The sequence below is a fragment of the Brassica napus genome, chromosome A3, assembly GCF_020379485.1.
Source record: "Brassica napus cultivar Da-Ae chromosome A3, Da-Ae, whole genome shotgun sequence".
In the NCBI taxonomy this organism is placed as follows: domain Eukaryota; kingdom Viridiplantae; phylum Streptophyta; class Magnoliopsida; order Brassicales; family Brassicaceae; genus Brassica; species Brassica napus.
Genome location: NC_063436.1, coordinates 15,011,411 through 15,025,469, shown reverse-complemented (window position 1 = coordinate 15,025,469; position 14,059 = coordinate 15,011,411). Strand labels below are relative to the sequence as shown.

The 14,059-nt window shown below is 39.8% G+C and overlaps 4 protein-coding genes across 7 annotated transcripts; all 4 read right to left on the bottom strand.

Annotated features, from left to right (window-relative positions):
* Positions 1-82: 82 nt before the first annotated feature.
* LOC106442081 (wall-associated receptor kinase-like 10) lies at positions 83-3,300 on the bottom strand. Its single transcript, XM_048776189.1, has 3 exons — positions 2,053-3,300; positions 1,401-1,526; positions 83-1,327 (listed from the first exon to the last, which is right to left on the bottom strand). Exons 1-3 carry the CDS (start codon positions 3,035-3,037, stop codon positions 111-113), a joined length of 2,328 nt encoding a protein of 775 aa, XP_048632146.1. The 5' UTR covers positions 3,038-3,300; the 3' UTR covers positions 83-110.
* Positions 3,301-3,421: 121 nt separating this feature from the next.
* LOC106438911 (SNF1-related protein kinase catalytic subunit alpha KIN10-like) lies at positions 3,422-6,372 on the bottom strand. 3 transcript variants are annotated; one of them, XM_022716226.2, is made up of 11 exons: positions 6,245-6,372; positions 5,821-6,015; positions 5,523-5,707; positions 5,241-5,423; positions 5,043-5,174; positions 4,725-4,910; positions 4,552-4,641; positions 4,393-4,476; positions 4,187-4,318; positions 3,872-4,096; positions 3,422-3,703 (listed from the first exon to the last, which is right to left on the bottom strand). In XM_022716226.2, exons 2-11 carry the CDS (start codon positions 5,993-5,995, stop codon positions 3,590-3,592), a joined length of 1,506 nt encoding a protein of 501 aa, XP_022571947.2. In that variant the 5' UTR covers positions 5,996-6,015; positions 6,245-6,372; the 3' UTR covers positions 3,422-3,589. The 3 variants fall into 3 exon arrangements, 1 of the variants encoding a protein (XP_022571947.2); XR_002663602.2 differs by lacking the exon at positions 6,245-6,372 and having other exon boundaries at positions 3,584-3,703; positions 4,187-4,293; XR_001287469.3 differs by lacking the exons at positions 3,422-3,703; positions 6,245-6,372 and having other exon boundaries at positions 3,951-4,096; positions 4,187-4,290.
* LOC106442079 (CSC1-like protein HYP1) lies at positions 6,153-10,158 on the bottom strand. 2 transcript variants are annotated; one of them, XM_048776190.1, is made up of 11 exons: positions 9,962-10,158; positions 9,420-9,736; positions 9,201-9,350; positions 9,053-9,116; positions 8,755-8,964; positions 8,484-8,672; positions 8,111-8,409; positions 7,744-8,020; positions 7,388-7,663; positions 6,949-7,182; positions 6,153-6,733 (listed from the first exon to the last, which is right to left on the bottom strand). In XM_048776190.1, the coding sequence occupies exons 2-11, from the start codon at positions 9,698-9,700 to the stop codon at positions 6,572-6,574; spliced, it is 2,142 nt and encodes a 713-aa protein (XP_048632147.1). In that variant the 5' UTR covers positions 9,701-9,736; positions 9,962-10,158; the 3' UTR covers positions 6,153-6,571. The 2 variants fall into 2 exon arrangements, with proteins under 2 accessions (XP_048632147.1, XP_048632148.1); XM_048776191.1 differs by lacking the exon at positions 9,962-10,158 and adding an exon at positions 9,836-9,853.
* Positions 10,159-10,696: 538 nt separating this feature from the next.
* On the bottom strand, positions 10,697-13,482 carry LOC106438910 (cystathionine gamma-synthase 1, chloroplastic). The gene is made up of 11 exons (XM_022716225.2): positions 12,924-13,482; positions 12,744-12,847; positions 12,562-12,635; positions 12,281-12,449; positions 12,123-12,182; positions 11,830-12,033; positions 11,666-11,752; positions 11,476-11,583; positions 11,289-11,384; positions 11,087-11,205; positions 10,697-10,991 (listed from the first exon to the last, which is right to left on the bottom strand). The coding sequence occupies exons 1-11, from the start codon at positions 13,405-13,407 to the stop codon at positions 10,868-10,870; spliced, it is 1,629 nt and encodes a 542-aa protein (XP_022571946.2). The 5' UTR covers positions 13,408-13,482; the 3' UTR covers positions 10,697-10,867.
* Between the last annotated feature and the right edge of the window lie 577 nt (positions 13,483-14,059).

Below are 14,059 nucleotides of genomic sequence, written 5' to 3'. Positions count from 1 at the left end.
ATTAAGGTCACAAGTTTAGGGTTGGTAGCTTGGTAGGGACTTTAAAAAGTTAGCTGATTTGCATGTATATGCTTATTAATTATTATACACATAAATAAATATTAAAACATCTACCATGTTTGACGAGGAAACAATGGTTCAACATCTAAGAATGAAGATGCAACATTGTCAGTAACAGCTACGTTAACATTGTTCCTCGATTCAATGCCTATGTTCACTTCCATGATTTCATCCTCTTCATCGCTTTCAATAACATGGACTTGTGGTTGAGGATGTCCATGCAATGACCGAAGCTTCTCCAATTCCATCGACACTTCTCTCATGCTTGGTCGTTTTTTCCCTTTGAGGTTCAAACATTTCCTTGCGAGTTTTGCTGCCACCCTAACTTGTTCCAACTTGCACTGCTCTTTGATTCGAGCATCGATGATTTCTTCGAGTCTATCCTCTTTCATTGCGAGGATGAAATACGTTGCCAGTGTCCTATTTTCTTCGGACCGGATATAAGAAATTGCCTTTGCTCCAGTGATGAGCTCCACTAGCACAACTCCAAAACTATACACATCACTCTTGTCCGTGAACTGGCTAGATTGAAAGTACTCTGGATCCACATATCCTACCGTACCTGAAACCACTGTTGTTAGGTGTGTATGATCCACCGTTACGGACCTTGAAGTGCCGAAATCAGACACCTTGGCTCGACATTTCTCATCCAACATTATGTTTGTAGATTTAATGTCTCTGTGATAAATAGGGAATGATGCAGCCGAATGCAAATACGAAAGAGCTCCAGCGACATCTGTAGCAATGCGTAAACGCACTTCCCAAGTCGTCATTGTGTCGTCGTCAAGCTCATCGTGAAGATGTTCAAAAAGATTACCATTAGGAATAAACTCGTAAACCAAAACTGGTACTTGTGTCTCAAGACAACAACCGAAGAGTTTGACAATGTTCCTATGGTTGATTTGTGAGAGAATGACAACTTCATTGATGAACTCTTCAAGTTTGTCTTCGTCGACAACTTTTGATTTCTTGACTGCCACGATTCTACCGTCTACCAACATTCCCTTGTACACAGTACCTTGACCACCTTGTCCAAGTACCCTGTTTATGCTAAAATTCTCTGTGGCTTTCTCCAACTCTTTCGAGCTGAATATTTTTGTTTGCTCCACATTGCCTTCCGTTGAAATCAATTGTTGTTGTAACAATAGACCTCCATTTCGCTTGAAAAACTTCTTTTTGCGGTTGATCCTCCTTTGTCTTTTAAATAACTTGTATAGACAGTACAGTCCACCAATTGATATCAATATTACGAAGCCAATAACAATCCCTACAAAACCCACAAACGAAGAGCTTTAAATATATGTGAGTGACTTTGGATTAAAGAAGCTTCCACATTTTACCTATAGCAATTGGCCTAGTCTTTGGAGGTACGCAAGTATAGTATCCTTGATGATTAGCACAAGTGGACCCCGGCGAACAGAGCTCATGACCTTTAGTAATTTTATTTTCTTGGCATTCATCAATATCTGAGTTCAGAAAATAATGGAACTGTTGATAAACAATAAACCATTCTCTCGTATCATTAACTCCGTAATGAAATTGAGTAGGGGTTATTGGTTGTTGCATTTTAATGGATTTGAAAATCCGAACTAAATCTAGTGTTATTGGTTCTGTGATTTTCAAATCTGTATTAAAATCAGGTGTTATTGGTTTAATGATTCATAAATTCTATATCAAATCAAGTCGTACGAATTTACTAATATATTTGATTTTATAATGGACTTGAATGGATTTGTTTGAATTTTTTAGTTAAAAATACAAAGACTCAAATCCGAGGGAAAACCTCCGGATTTGCATATTTTATTTGGATTTATAAATACTATATGGATTTCTAAATCAATCAAAATATATAAACCAATAAGTTTTACTCCAACCCTACTATATTTTAGAATAAAATATGGAATAATGTTGGAGATGATCTACCTACTACCATGGTTAAAAACAACTTCTACATTCTTTTTCGAAAAAAAAGTAATGTTCAGAGTTACTGACCTTTGCATCCGCCGGGAACATATGGGTTGCCTCTATAACCCTTGTTGCACGCACAACTTGCATAGTAATCAGTATCGGCTAAATAGCTGCATGTACAGTTTCTTCTGTAAGAGGGTTGAGTACTATTGAATTTATCTGTTATAACGCATCCCAAGGATTCTATGAAGGAATAGTTGGTTGTATGAATGAACCATCCTAACTCAACCGTAGAATATCCTTTAACATGAAGATGTCTCGGATCAGATATGTCTTCGAAAATGAATGGATCGTCCGTTAATAAGGCAACTTTGCACCCTCCTGAAGTTGTGGTATTGTCATCTATTGTCACGCCAACGAGCTGTTGAAGCTCGTCCGGCATACTTGCCTGGCAGCATCCAATACCATTGCAGACTGTTTGATTCTCAGTGCTTCCTGCATCACAGTGAGAGGATTGCACGCCTGTTTTCCATTTCTTGACTTTACAACTAGCGTAGGCGAGATAGTTTCGAATGGGCGTAGGCAAGAGCTGTTGTGTTGTTGTGCCGCAAGTAGAGGTGCATCCCACCATGCTTGTCTCCGCAGTTTCTAACGATGCCCTCATGTTGCAACCAACAGCAATAAGAGTATTCTTGTAGCTGACGTAAAAAGGGCTGTTCGTCAGATCTAAAAGTGATACATCTTCCTCGTCGTTGCTGGAACATCCTTTTGAAGTTATAGGGTTCTTGATATAAACTGACCCGTATGAATCAAAACCTTGAACGCGATATTCACCCGGAAGGGCAATATACAAAACCTCCTTTCTAGCGACAGAAAGGAAGGTAGAGTTATTATTAACACATTTGATTGCGTACCATTCGTTGAAATAGCAACCCTTTCCGATTCCAAATGGGAAGGGGATCTCCACTGTGCCACATTTTTTTTGACAAGAGCTCGAGGCAGAATCAAAGTTCATCAAAAAGAGTATGGTGAGAAGGATCAAGAGGGAAAAGATACTCTCATGGCTCATGTTTTATCTCTATCTCTTCTCAAGCAGAATTGTTCTTTCTTGAGTCTGTTTTCTTGCTAGATAAAAGAGGAAAGTTGCTTTTACAGATTACTTGGACACTAAGTCTTCGTTCTTCATCTTTGAACTCTGAACTAAGTCAAGACAACACTTAGTCTTCAGTCAAATGGATTATAAGGCGGACATCTTTGACATTTGCACTTTCTCAATCAAATTTTCGCCAGTTATGATCTCTGCAGCATCCTTGAACTTTCTTCTCTGTCTCTATCAAATGGACTATAAGGCCGACATAGTTACACGCAGATCTAATCTTGTGTGGCCAGCCAATTATGGTGTTACTTACATACCAGAGTCTACCGGTCTTGATCATCTTTTTGTCTGGTGAGATTATATAATTATATTAAGATTTTCGTTGAGAATGTAATGTTTGTTTACAAAAAAGATGTTTTAAAAGTAGTAAAACTTAAAAGCTACAAATTATGTACAAAGCTGAGTATTACACTATTAATGAGGGAAGTGCGGAATATTCTTAAAAGTGATCCGGTTTTCGATTATTCAGAGGACTCGGAGCTGAGTAAGAAAAGCAGCACATAGCTCCAAGAACAGAAACTGAGCTCCATGTACCCTCTGAAGATCCAGCAGATACTTGCCGTCCTGAGTTTTATACAACTGTTTCATCATCAACAACAAACATATCATCAAGCCCCGGAGATTGATATTTGAACTGAACAAGATTAATTATATTTATATTCCAACACTTCCAAGTGGCCACTGACACTAAAACACATCAGAAACAGCGTGACATGCAAGCAAACACCATTTCATTCATATTTTTACCTGAGTTTCAAACTTGACAACATTAGGAGGCTTAACAGCTGCGCCCATGCTGGAGTCATCTCCAAAGTGGCTGTTATCGCGCATCGAGTTACTGACCATTCCATCAGCGTTGTTAGGAACCCATCTGCACTTGATGTTGTAGGGCCCTATCTTCTTCCAACGAACATTCAAATCTTGCAGGGCTTTCTGGACCTCTGTCATTATTTCACGCGGATGAGCCCTAGACTGTTTGGATCAAGTGGTTGAATTATCAATCAAACTAAACAGAAAAAAAAACTTTCAAATGCTTGAATTCAGAAAAAAAAATATCAAGACCTGAAGTCCAAGAGCCCAATTTCTCTCAACAGGGTACTGAGATCTCAAGCCAGCTCCTTGGAGTTCCATTAGTCCTGGAAGCCTAACGTGTGAAGCTACGCTTTCTGCTGGATGCATACGCGAAGTACCATCCTAATTAATTTTAATATTCAAGGATTACTTCAAAAACCTTTTGCTAAAGTCAAAAAAGGATAATGAAGACGCACCATAGTCTCTTGAAACCCGGCCCTGAGATAACCACCAGAGCCACGGAACCGGTTGTCCAGTATCAGATAGTATGTCACAGTGCCCTGTTAGACATCAGTCGAACAACAATTCAAAAAAGAGAAATAACAAATGGACAGGAGGCTGAGAGAAACACATACATCATTCTGAGTCCGGTTGCGGAGAGATTCAATGAGGTGGTTTCTGTCAAATCCCATATTGATAACTTCTTGCAGAATCGCCTCATTAATCTATAAATGAAAGCAATGCTTTTACGCTATTTTGAAATAGAGACAATCTCTAATGAAAATAATAGTAGATACGTTAGGTTCACCTTCTTGGCCTGCTGCGCCGTATCTGGAGGAGGAACAGCTAAATACCTTGGAAGATGAGGTTGGAACCAATGGTGTTGCCGGATCTCAGCGATGGTTACTCTTTTCATGGGGTCGACCACGAGCATCTTGGGGATCAAATCTCTTGCACCAGCTGATAGATGGCTAGGTAGTATATATATCCCTCCCTGGAGAACGGGAAAGAGAAAATTGTAACTTCAAGAACCCAAGTTTATGCATTACTTCAAAGATGATGGACTAAAAAAATATATGGAAAAGGAAAAAAAAGAACCAAGTAACAGAACGTGTTTTTGCAGTACCTTTATCTTCTTATAAAGGTGGGGAAGGTTCTCATCATCGAACGGAAGAGTCCCACAAAGAAGAGCGTAGAGTATCACACCACAGCTCCATACGTCTACTTCAGGGCCAGCATATAATTTGCCCGAAATGACCTGAAACAGTTTACTGATCTCAATATATAGTGCTTCTCTCAGCTACATGAAGATTAAATAAATTACCTCTGGAGCAGCGTAGTTTGGACTTCCACAGCTTGTCTTCAAAAAATGGCCATCTCGCATAACGTTGCTCAGGCCAAAATCAGCAATCTTTACATTGCATTTGGATTCTAAAAGCAAGTTTTCAGGCTTAAGGTCTCTGTGAACTACCATATTCCGATGGCAATACTCCACTCCCGATATTATCTACATCAAAGTCTCAAGTCATGGCTCAATTTTTTTTATAACTCAAATACAATGATGATGGCTTGGATAGTTACATGTTGATCAAAAGAAAAACAACACCTGCTGAAAAAACTTTCTGGCCTCGTCCTCCTGTAGTCTACCCTTCTGTACGATATAGTCAAATAGCTCACCAGAGTTCACATACTCCATGACAAGATAAATATCTGTGGTAGTCTCTATGACCTCATAGAGACGGATGATGTGAGGATGCATAAAGAGACTCATGATTTTGATCTCTCTCCTCACTGGCATCAAAGAGAAAACATGAACCAACACTATGTGAGTTTCCACAGAATCTCAAAGTCATATACAGAAACAAAATCAACTAAATTAGCATGTGGTTACAACAAAAATGTACCTTTTTCCTCCATCTCCATGTTCTTGATTTTGCGACGACTGATGATCTTGATGGCAACATTATGTCCTGTCAAAGTATGCTCAGCTTTCTTTACCTTACCAAAGGAGCCGATACCGAGAACTCTCCCGAGCTTGTAATTTCGTAGAATCGATTCCACACCACCTGATCCATCCATTTTCTACAAAAAGGATGCAACTACACACACAAAAAGGAAAGGCCAAATCTCAAGAGAACTATATTAATCAAAGCAAAGAGGAGAACAAAGCACAAATCCGATTCATCCATTTTCTACAAAAAAGGATGCAACTACACACAGAAGAAAGAAAGGCCAAAGCTCAAAAGAACTATATTTAATCAATGTAACTACAAAGTAAGGAGGAGAAGAAAGCAAAAAAAAAGGGTAATACAAAAACATAGTACTCACCAGTGAAAAGAAAGAGGAGAAGAAACGCCAAACACAATAATAGGGAAAACCCTAACTTCAAGCTTAGGGTATAGGGTTTGTAAAGGACTAATTATGGCAAACCAAATCGGTTTAATAGTCTAATTATGGCAAACCAAATATTTTATTTTCCTTTTATACAACTTGTAGACAAATATAACACAAACCCGGTTCATTCTAGGTGAAGAACCAATGCACACGGCAGCCGGTATAGTGTCTTCATCCATCGGTTAAAGGACACAGACTGTGTTTAACTACATAACCAACTTCAAAAGGTCAAGCAAGAGTTCTTTTGAGGAAAGTTTATTTTCAGCCTTGATTTGAACGGAGAAGTGGAGGATCTTCAAGTGAGATGCCCCGAGCATACCGCGATGCCGAAACAGCAGGGTCTCTATACGCGACAACGAGTTTCGCATAGAATTCAGACATGTTCTGCTCTCTCGCGTCTGCTTTGTCTTTGTTTACCAGACACTACAACAGTGAAACATATAAAAAAGTCATGAATGGCAACAGAAACATAAGGCTTTATGCTAAGAATTATATATATATATATATATATATATGAGACTGCAAAATGTTCTTGTTCCAAATACTAAGGACTATGCATTATGCTCAGTTTGTGGCCCCTATGAGTCTATGTTCTCAAACAGTTCTGAGGAAAGAGCAATCATCTCTAAACTATTTACCTCGGTAGGATAAGATTTGAAATTCGCTAAGAAACGTCTCTGGCAGTAAATGCTGAAAAGGACGGTGAGAATCGGAAGAGGGATTGTCAAAGAAGATGCCAATGGAAGCTCTTTAAGCCCAAATATTCCAATTGCAATAACGTGCATCAGAACCAAAGAGAAGATAGTGGAGTTGTGTACTATTGGCCAGAACTTTCCACCAGTTTCATACTTAGCCGCATACACGTTTAGAAGCTGCATCCAGCAGTAAAGTTAATTTACTACAACCAAGTTCTGATGAAACCATGGGTGTAACTGGTAACCACCATCATTAAGGGGAAACGAATCAAAGCTAAGAGTAATGTAACAGAGCAGATTCTTATAAGTCTCTATCAGAATTTTAGGAGAATCAAAGGAGAGTATACGTAAAGGAACTGAGCAGTAAGATTGGTTTGGTTACCTGGTTGCGGTAGATGACATATCCAAGACAAAAGTAGACCAACAAGAAGGGCAGTATCAATGGCGAAAGGAAGAAGTAAGTTGTACCGAGAAGTCCAAAGAAGAGAATACTTGGGATTTCTTGGCAGAAGGGAGTAGGAGGGACCTCAAACTCTTTGTCATCTTCCTTACCGAAAATTTTCATCACAAAATTCCAGAGAAGAGGAACTAAACGGAAGATCTCTGATGATAAACCAGTCCATCCAGAGGTCACAACATAAGATATAAAAAAAGATGCCTGCACCAATGATCAAACATGAATCATTGTCTCTAAATATAAATTGCTGACATCTCAAAACCGGATTCTGTTTTTATTACCTGAGCTGGGACAGCAGCAGCAAGCACACGGGGAATATTCTTAGGTTCAAGGAATACATTAACACGATAAAGAGCAGATCCAGACAGTACATTTGCAAAGAAACTGTTCCATATAGTAAAGACTAGAAGCTTGATACATGCAGATTTCTCTATCTGGCTATGAGAAATGTATCCTTGCATTGAGGAAAGTAGAAGCATAATGGGTGGTACTATCATAAGAAAGAGCTGGTAAATTAGACTCGGAAGATATCCCGTAATCACTTGACTCACAACTTTTCTGCAAAAGATACAAAAGAAAGTGAGATTAGACCCTTTCTAGTACTTGGTTCAACTGAAACCATATTTAACTGAAGAGGGTTTTCCTCACATATTAAGTATGCTTTTTAGAAAAGGGAACCATGTTTCTAACTGGTGGAGATTAGCAAGACCTTGAACCAACACAACAGGGATAACGTATAGGATTATCAGAGCTACGAAAGCCACGAATACCACCACATTGGAGATCCATCTTCTCACGAACGATGCAGTGAAAAATGGCCAATGAACATCTTGAGGCTCTGGGGCTGGCTCAGTTAGCCATTGTGTTGGATCTATTCCTTGCTGAATGTTTGTTGCTATAGCAGCACCGTGTCTTGACCTAAATGAAACGAAAGCGGCTGGAACTTCCTAAATAGGGAAAAAGAAACAATGAAAATGTTGAAGAATGCAATTAATCACACAATACAAAGACAAGTTCTTACCTCTCCGGCTAACAAAGACTGTTTCAATCTCATGTCGTCTTCTAGCTTTTCCAGCTTCTTTTCGTAATGGTCAACCACATCAACTTTCTTCCCAAACATCCCTAAGAACCCATCCCGCATAGACTTTTGACGAGATATGCTTCCGGATTTCACTCGAGTAAGTTTCTTGTATAGCTTCTCAGCATCATTCTGCAAGTGTAAACAAATATATAAAGTCCAGAAACATCAAGATTTAAGGCACTATAGAATCCTAAGTTGATAAAAGCTTTACCATGAGAGCCTTTAACTTGTCTGTCCGTTGAACAACCACGTGAGAAAGATAAGTGGAAGAATGATACTCCCTGAAAAAGCTTTCCACTGTTTCACTTATACTGTTTCCAGACACAACAGGAACGCCACTGACAAGAACGGTAAATTCATGTGGCTGAGGCTTGGATGAATAAAAATGATCAATCCGCTTAGATGAAAGGTACTTGTGCTCCTGTAAAAGTTAGTCCAAACATTGTTTTATGTTCACATGTTAGGCGCAAAAGGAGTAGAATGAATGGAGAAAAGAAGAGGATTCTTACATAGTAAAGGAGATAGCAAACAACCGCTGTGAAGATGTATATTGCTGAAAAGTGAATCCATAGCCTGAATCAAAACACATACAAGCATAAGCGTTGGTAAAGAAAATTAGGACTACTCTTTCCAGGAATATAGCTTTTGATTTCTTACTTATTTGATCCATCATTAACATTAGAGATGCTGAAGGAATCAAGAGACTTCTTTGGAAGATCAAAGAACTCTTCAAACTCGGTTCCCATATAGTTCACTGGAAGAAGGATGAAGATCCCAACCACAGAAGCAAAGCTAAACACTCGTATACTGCCACCAAAAAGAATCAAATCATTCATCCCAAAAGAATAAAGAATATTCTGAATGAAGTAAAATCACCTGAAGACAAGCACACGAATGAAGACCAAAGCATCTAAGCCAAGATTGGAGAGGATGTCTTCGTTGGTAGGTTCTAATGCTCTTCTGACCCAACCAGCTGTAGGCAAAAGCCTCTCAAGGTTGAAGGCATTTGTCTGCTGAGACTCGCCATCTTGAATAAGCCGTGGACCGTAGACGGTGACATTGCCAGGCTGCTTTCTCAGTATTGAATACAAAGTGAAGAAGAGGAAACAGAGGCCAAGATTGATTCCCACTGATGTTAAAAGCGCTGAGAGAATCATAACTCCGAAATTGGAACCTTGCAGTTTTCAGCAAATCTGGAGCAAAATGAAGAAGAAATGTGAAAGTTGACACACACACACACACACACAAAAAAAAACGAATGTTTAAACTGTGAAGAGCATGGAGAGTAATACGCTATAAACCCAGAAGCAATCTATGATTCGATGCAGAAACAAGAGAGGGCTCTTCAAAAAGGCTGCAGCTTTTCGATCAAAACACACACAAATTTAATATAGAAAAAACAGAAGAAAATATCAAACCTTTGGCATGAATCAGTCAAGGCGGTGATCATGAGTCCATGATGCGACACGTAACCAAGTTTCTGGAGTTGTCCATTGCTACTTACTTTTAACCCAAGCTGCATCGGGATTCAGAAAAAGAAAGTATCGGATAAATTGATAAATGCAACTACTGGGGTCCGTCCGGAGCTCCGGTTTGATTACTTGCTAGCTGGAGGACAGCACATGGATTCATTTCAGCTATAAGTAGTAGCCTATTAACGTTGTTCTCTTTGCTAATGGGCCTATAAAATGGTCCATTAATTAACAAGTTAAGCTTCTTTAGCTATATTGTTGTCAGAGTATATTCTTCTTGTTATTCTGAGTGATCAAAGTTGTGTGTTTGTTGTTTCTTAACCCACAAATTTCAACAGAAGAAAATTATCTTCAGTTCAAATCTAACAGAAGAAAAGTTCGGAGCTCACAACTAGCGGCAACAAAGGAAACCCCCCCCCCAAAAGAAAAAACAAGGCATTTGAGAATGCCTCTAATATTGAATCAAATAATAAATGATAATAACGGAAGGAAACAGAGGGAGTATGGTGGTGGTGGGGATGACCAATATTCGTACCCAAGGCTTTGTGGTTTCCAACATTAGGTGACCTACCACTAAGCTATGGGCACATAGGTCATTAACTTGCAGCCTCCAGATTTATTTAACCTTCAATAAGGCGGAGCCTTGTTTCTTAACAAAACAAATCCAATGGCATGCATGTGTTTAAGCCCAACATAAATAGTTTTCCGATTATTACGAAACGGTAAATGTGGCGGAACATTATTACCGTGATAGCTGAAAACAGGGAGAGGTAAAAAAAAGAAGCAAGGAAACAGAGAAGACAAAGCATCACTTAAACGACAACGGTTTTAAGGAGTGAAATAATTGGAACTTCAGATGGCTTCGAGAGCTTGAAGAACGTCAGCTTCGACATCTTCAAAGTCTTCAACTCCAAAGCTGAAACGAACCAAGTTGTCTTTTATTCCATACTTGAGCCTCTCCTCCGGTGCCAGATCCCTATCATATAAAAATCAAACACCACAAGATGATGAATTAGTAAAACCACAAGATTGATAGATTTCGTCAAAAAAGACATTGAAGCATATACATACCAGTAAGACATGATGGCCGGTTGGTCCACGATGCTTTCGCAGCCACCAAAAGATGGTGCGATGTACGGAATCTTGAGAGAGTCCACAAACTTTATTGTTCTTTCAATGTCTCCATCAATCTACCATACAAAGAGATAATATCACCATTCCATTTAGAGGACCATTCTTCTATTTAATTAGGAAAGAGTGATTGATCGTTTACCTCGAAACTGACTACACCTCCAAAACCAGTCATTTGTCGCTTGGCAATGTGATGCTCGGGATGATTTGCAAGGCCTGGATAGTATACATGACTCACCTGCCAAATCAAAATGCATCCGTTTTTTATAGTGTCGCGTCAAATTTACTGGAAAAAGCGGTAAGAACACAGAAAGAGTTATTGCATATACCTTAGGATGTGCCTCTAAAATTTCGGCCATCCTTGAGGCAGTTGAATTCTGTTGCTGTACACGAAGATGCATTGTCTTCATGCCTCGGATGATTAGGTACGCTGCGTTCTGTTTAACACACGGAACTTATGAGATTCATGAAATAAAGTGCATAAATAAGAGAAATTCATGAGAGGGTCAGGTGTTTCACCGGGTTAAGTGTGCCTCCCAACACATGATGCAGATTGCGAATTTCTGAAACCACCTTCAGTGGGCCGCAGATGCATCCACCAAGAACCTAAGGCAAGGAGAGAAACAGTCTTTGAGAACAAAGTCTACAGCCAAATAGGGCCCTTAGCAACAGTTTGTACTCACATCGTTGTGTCCTCCGATGTACTTGGTAAGAGAGTGCACGACAAGATCAGCACCAAAAGCAAGGGCTTTCTGATTCAGAGGTGTTGCAAAGGTGCCATCGATGCAAACAAGAGTTCCCCTTTTGTGGCATATTTCCGAAACTAGCTCAATGTCTACACATCTAAGGAATGGGTTTGTCGGTGACTCAGTGAAGAAGAGAGAAACCTGTTAGACCAGTAGAACGAAGCTGTCAGACATACACTCTTTGGTTTTCAACTCCTCTAAGAAAATACAACAAGTGTAAGAGAACTGACTTGGTACTTATTCACAGCAGCTTCAAGACCCGCGATATCAGCAGGATCAATCACAGTGACCTGGACATAAACATGATGGTTAATCATTCAACTTGAAATTCTATATCTTTCAGGAATCATTATTGTAATTAAAAATGTGGATTTCAATGGGTGCTTACAGTGATACCCATCTTGGGAAGAAAAGTCTCCATGAAAATTCTAGTCTTCCTGTAACAATCTGTAGTAGTGACAATGTGGCCACCAGCAGGAACCAAGGCCAAAAGCATAACAGTGCTCGCACACATCCCAGAAGCCATAACCAAGGTTGATTCAGCACCTTCAAGTGCACTGCACAAAAATACATTAACCAAAAGCAATCATACATCGCAATCCTCAGGACAAAAACAAATAAAAAAATAAAAAAATCCAAGTGTTAAAGAGATTAGAACAATATAAAAACCTAATCTTATCCTCAAGAACGATAGTGGTAGGGTTTCCATAACGACCATACTCGAAACTGACACTCCGTTTCTCCTACAATAATTGAAAGAAATAAAGTCAAAGAAGATTCTTTCGCTATTAAGTTATAATTACATTCAAGGAGACACCAAATCAAGCAAGTAGATAATTAAAGGCAGGCACCTTGAAGTCAAGAAGCTCAGCAGTGTTCTTGAAATGGTAGGCAGACGTGTTGACCACAGGAGTAGTAATAGCATCGGTGACTATACCACGACCTAATCTTTCACCTATCATAACATAAACTCAAATTATCAACTGCAGAACGAAAACGAGTGACATGGATCTATAGCTCCGACGACGTACCAGCATGAACAGCGAGACTCCCATCGGAGCTCAAAAATGAGGGTTTCGAATCCTTCAGCTGTACACTACCTATCTCCCTAATCCCCTCGGCCGCCACTACCTCCTCGTCCGCGCCATTCAGCGCGACGGGAGGAACGGCAGCCGCAGGGGCTGAGGCGGCGGCGGAAGCAGACGATGCTGCCGCCGCCACCGCCGGTGGTGACCCGGAGTCGGACCACTTAGCAGCCACGATCTGCGCGACGCCGATGTTGCTGCAGTTTCTGCGGGCTTTGATGCTCAGCTGACGGACGAAATTAGGAGGAAACCTCAAGATCATTGAGGACATGCGACCGCCGCCGGTGAACGGCGACGGCATACCGGCGGTGGGGTTGAAACGGCGGCGAGATGATCCTCCGATGGGGGAGCCGACGAGATCTGGATCGGAACGGCATTGGAAGCTGGGGATGGAGAAGATCGTAGGGCACTGGAACGACGAGACGGCCATTTTCTCTCTCTCTCTCTCTCTCTCTAAAGGGGTTCGGTTAGGTGCGTGTGAGGGCTTTCTCAATCAATGGGCGTCGTGGGGCTTTAAGAAGCCAACCTGCTTGTCGTTTTGCGTTTCCGTGACTTTAGATTAACTTCAACCAAATTTCAAATTAAACGACATTTTTAATAGTAGTACTAGATTTTCTTTTGATTATTTCTAATTTTTCAATAACAGAACACGTTTTGGTTGTTGCAGGCATTATCCATTTATCTATTTTTACAGAGGATAATTACTGTGGAAACATATTTATTAGAATTTTAGAATGAGGTTTGAATGATCAAATAGTGTAAACATTTGATTTTTGTAAACTCTAATAATTTCAATCCTTTATCTCCTATACAGGGGCTTACACCTCTAGTTGAATTGATAGCAAATGGACCACACAGTTTCTATTTTTAAAAATGATAAATATCTTTATATATTTGAAAAGCCTGTAAAATCATTCGTTTAAGTTATATCCTCCATCCAATGAAGAAAGCACTAACAATGGAATTAAATGAAAACCAGGTGGTCCACTAAAGTCTATTAACTATAGTGTTGAATGTTGCTAATTAATTATGATAGGTACTCTCTGTGTATTACTCCAAAAAAAACATACAAGTACAAACTA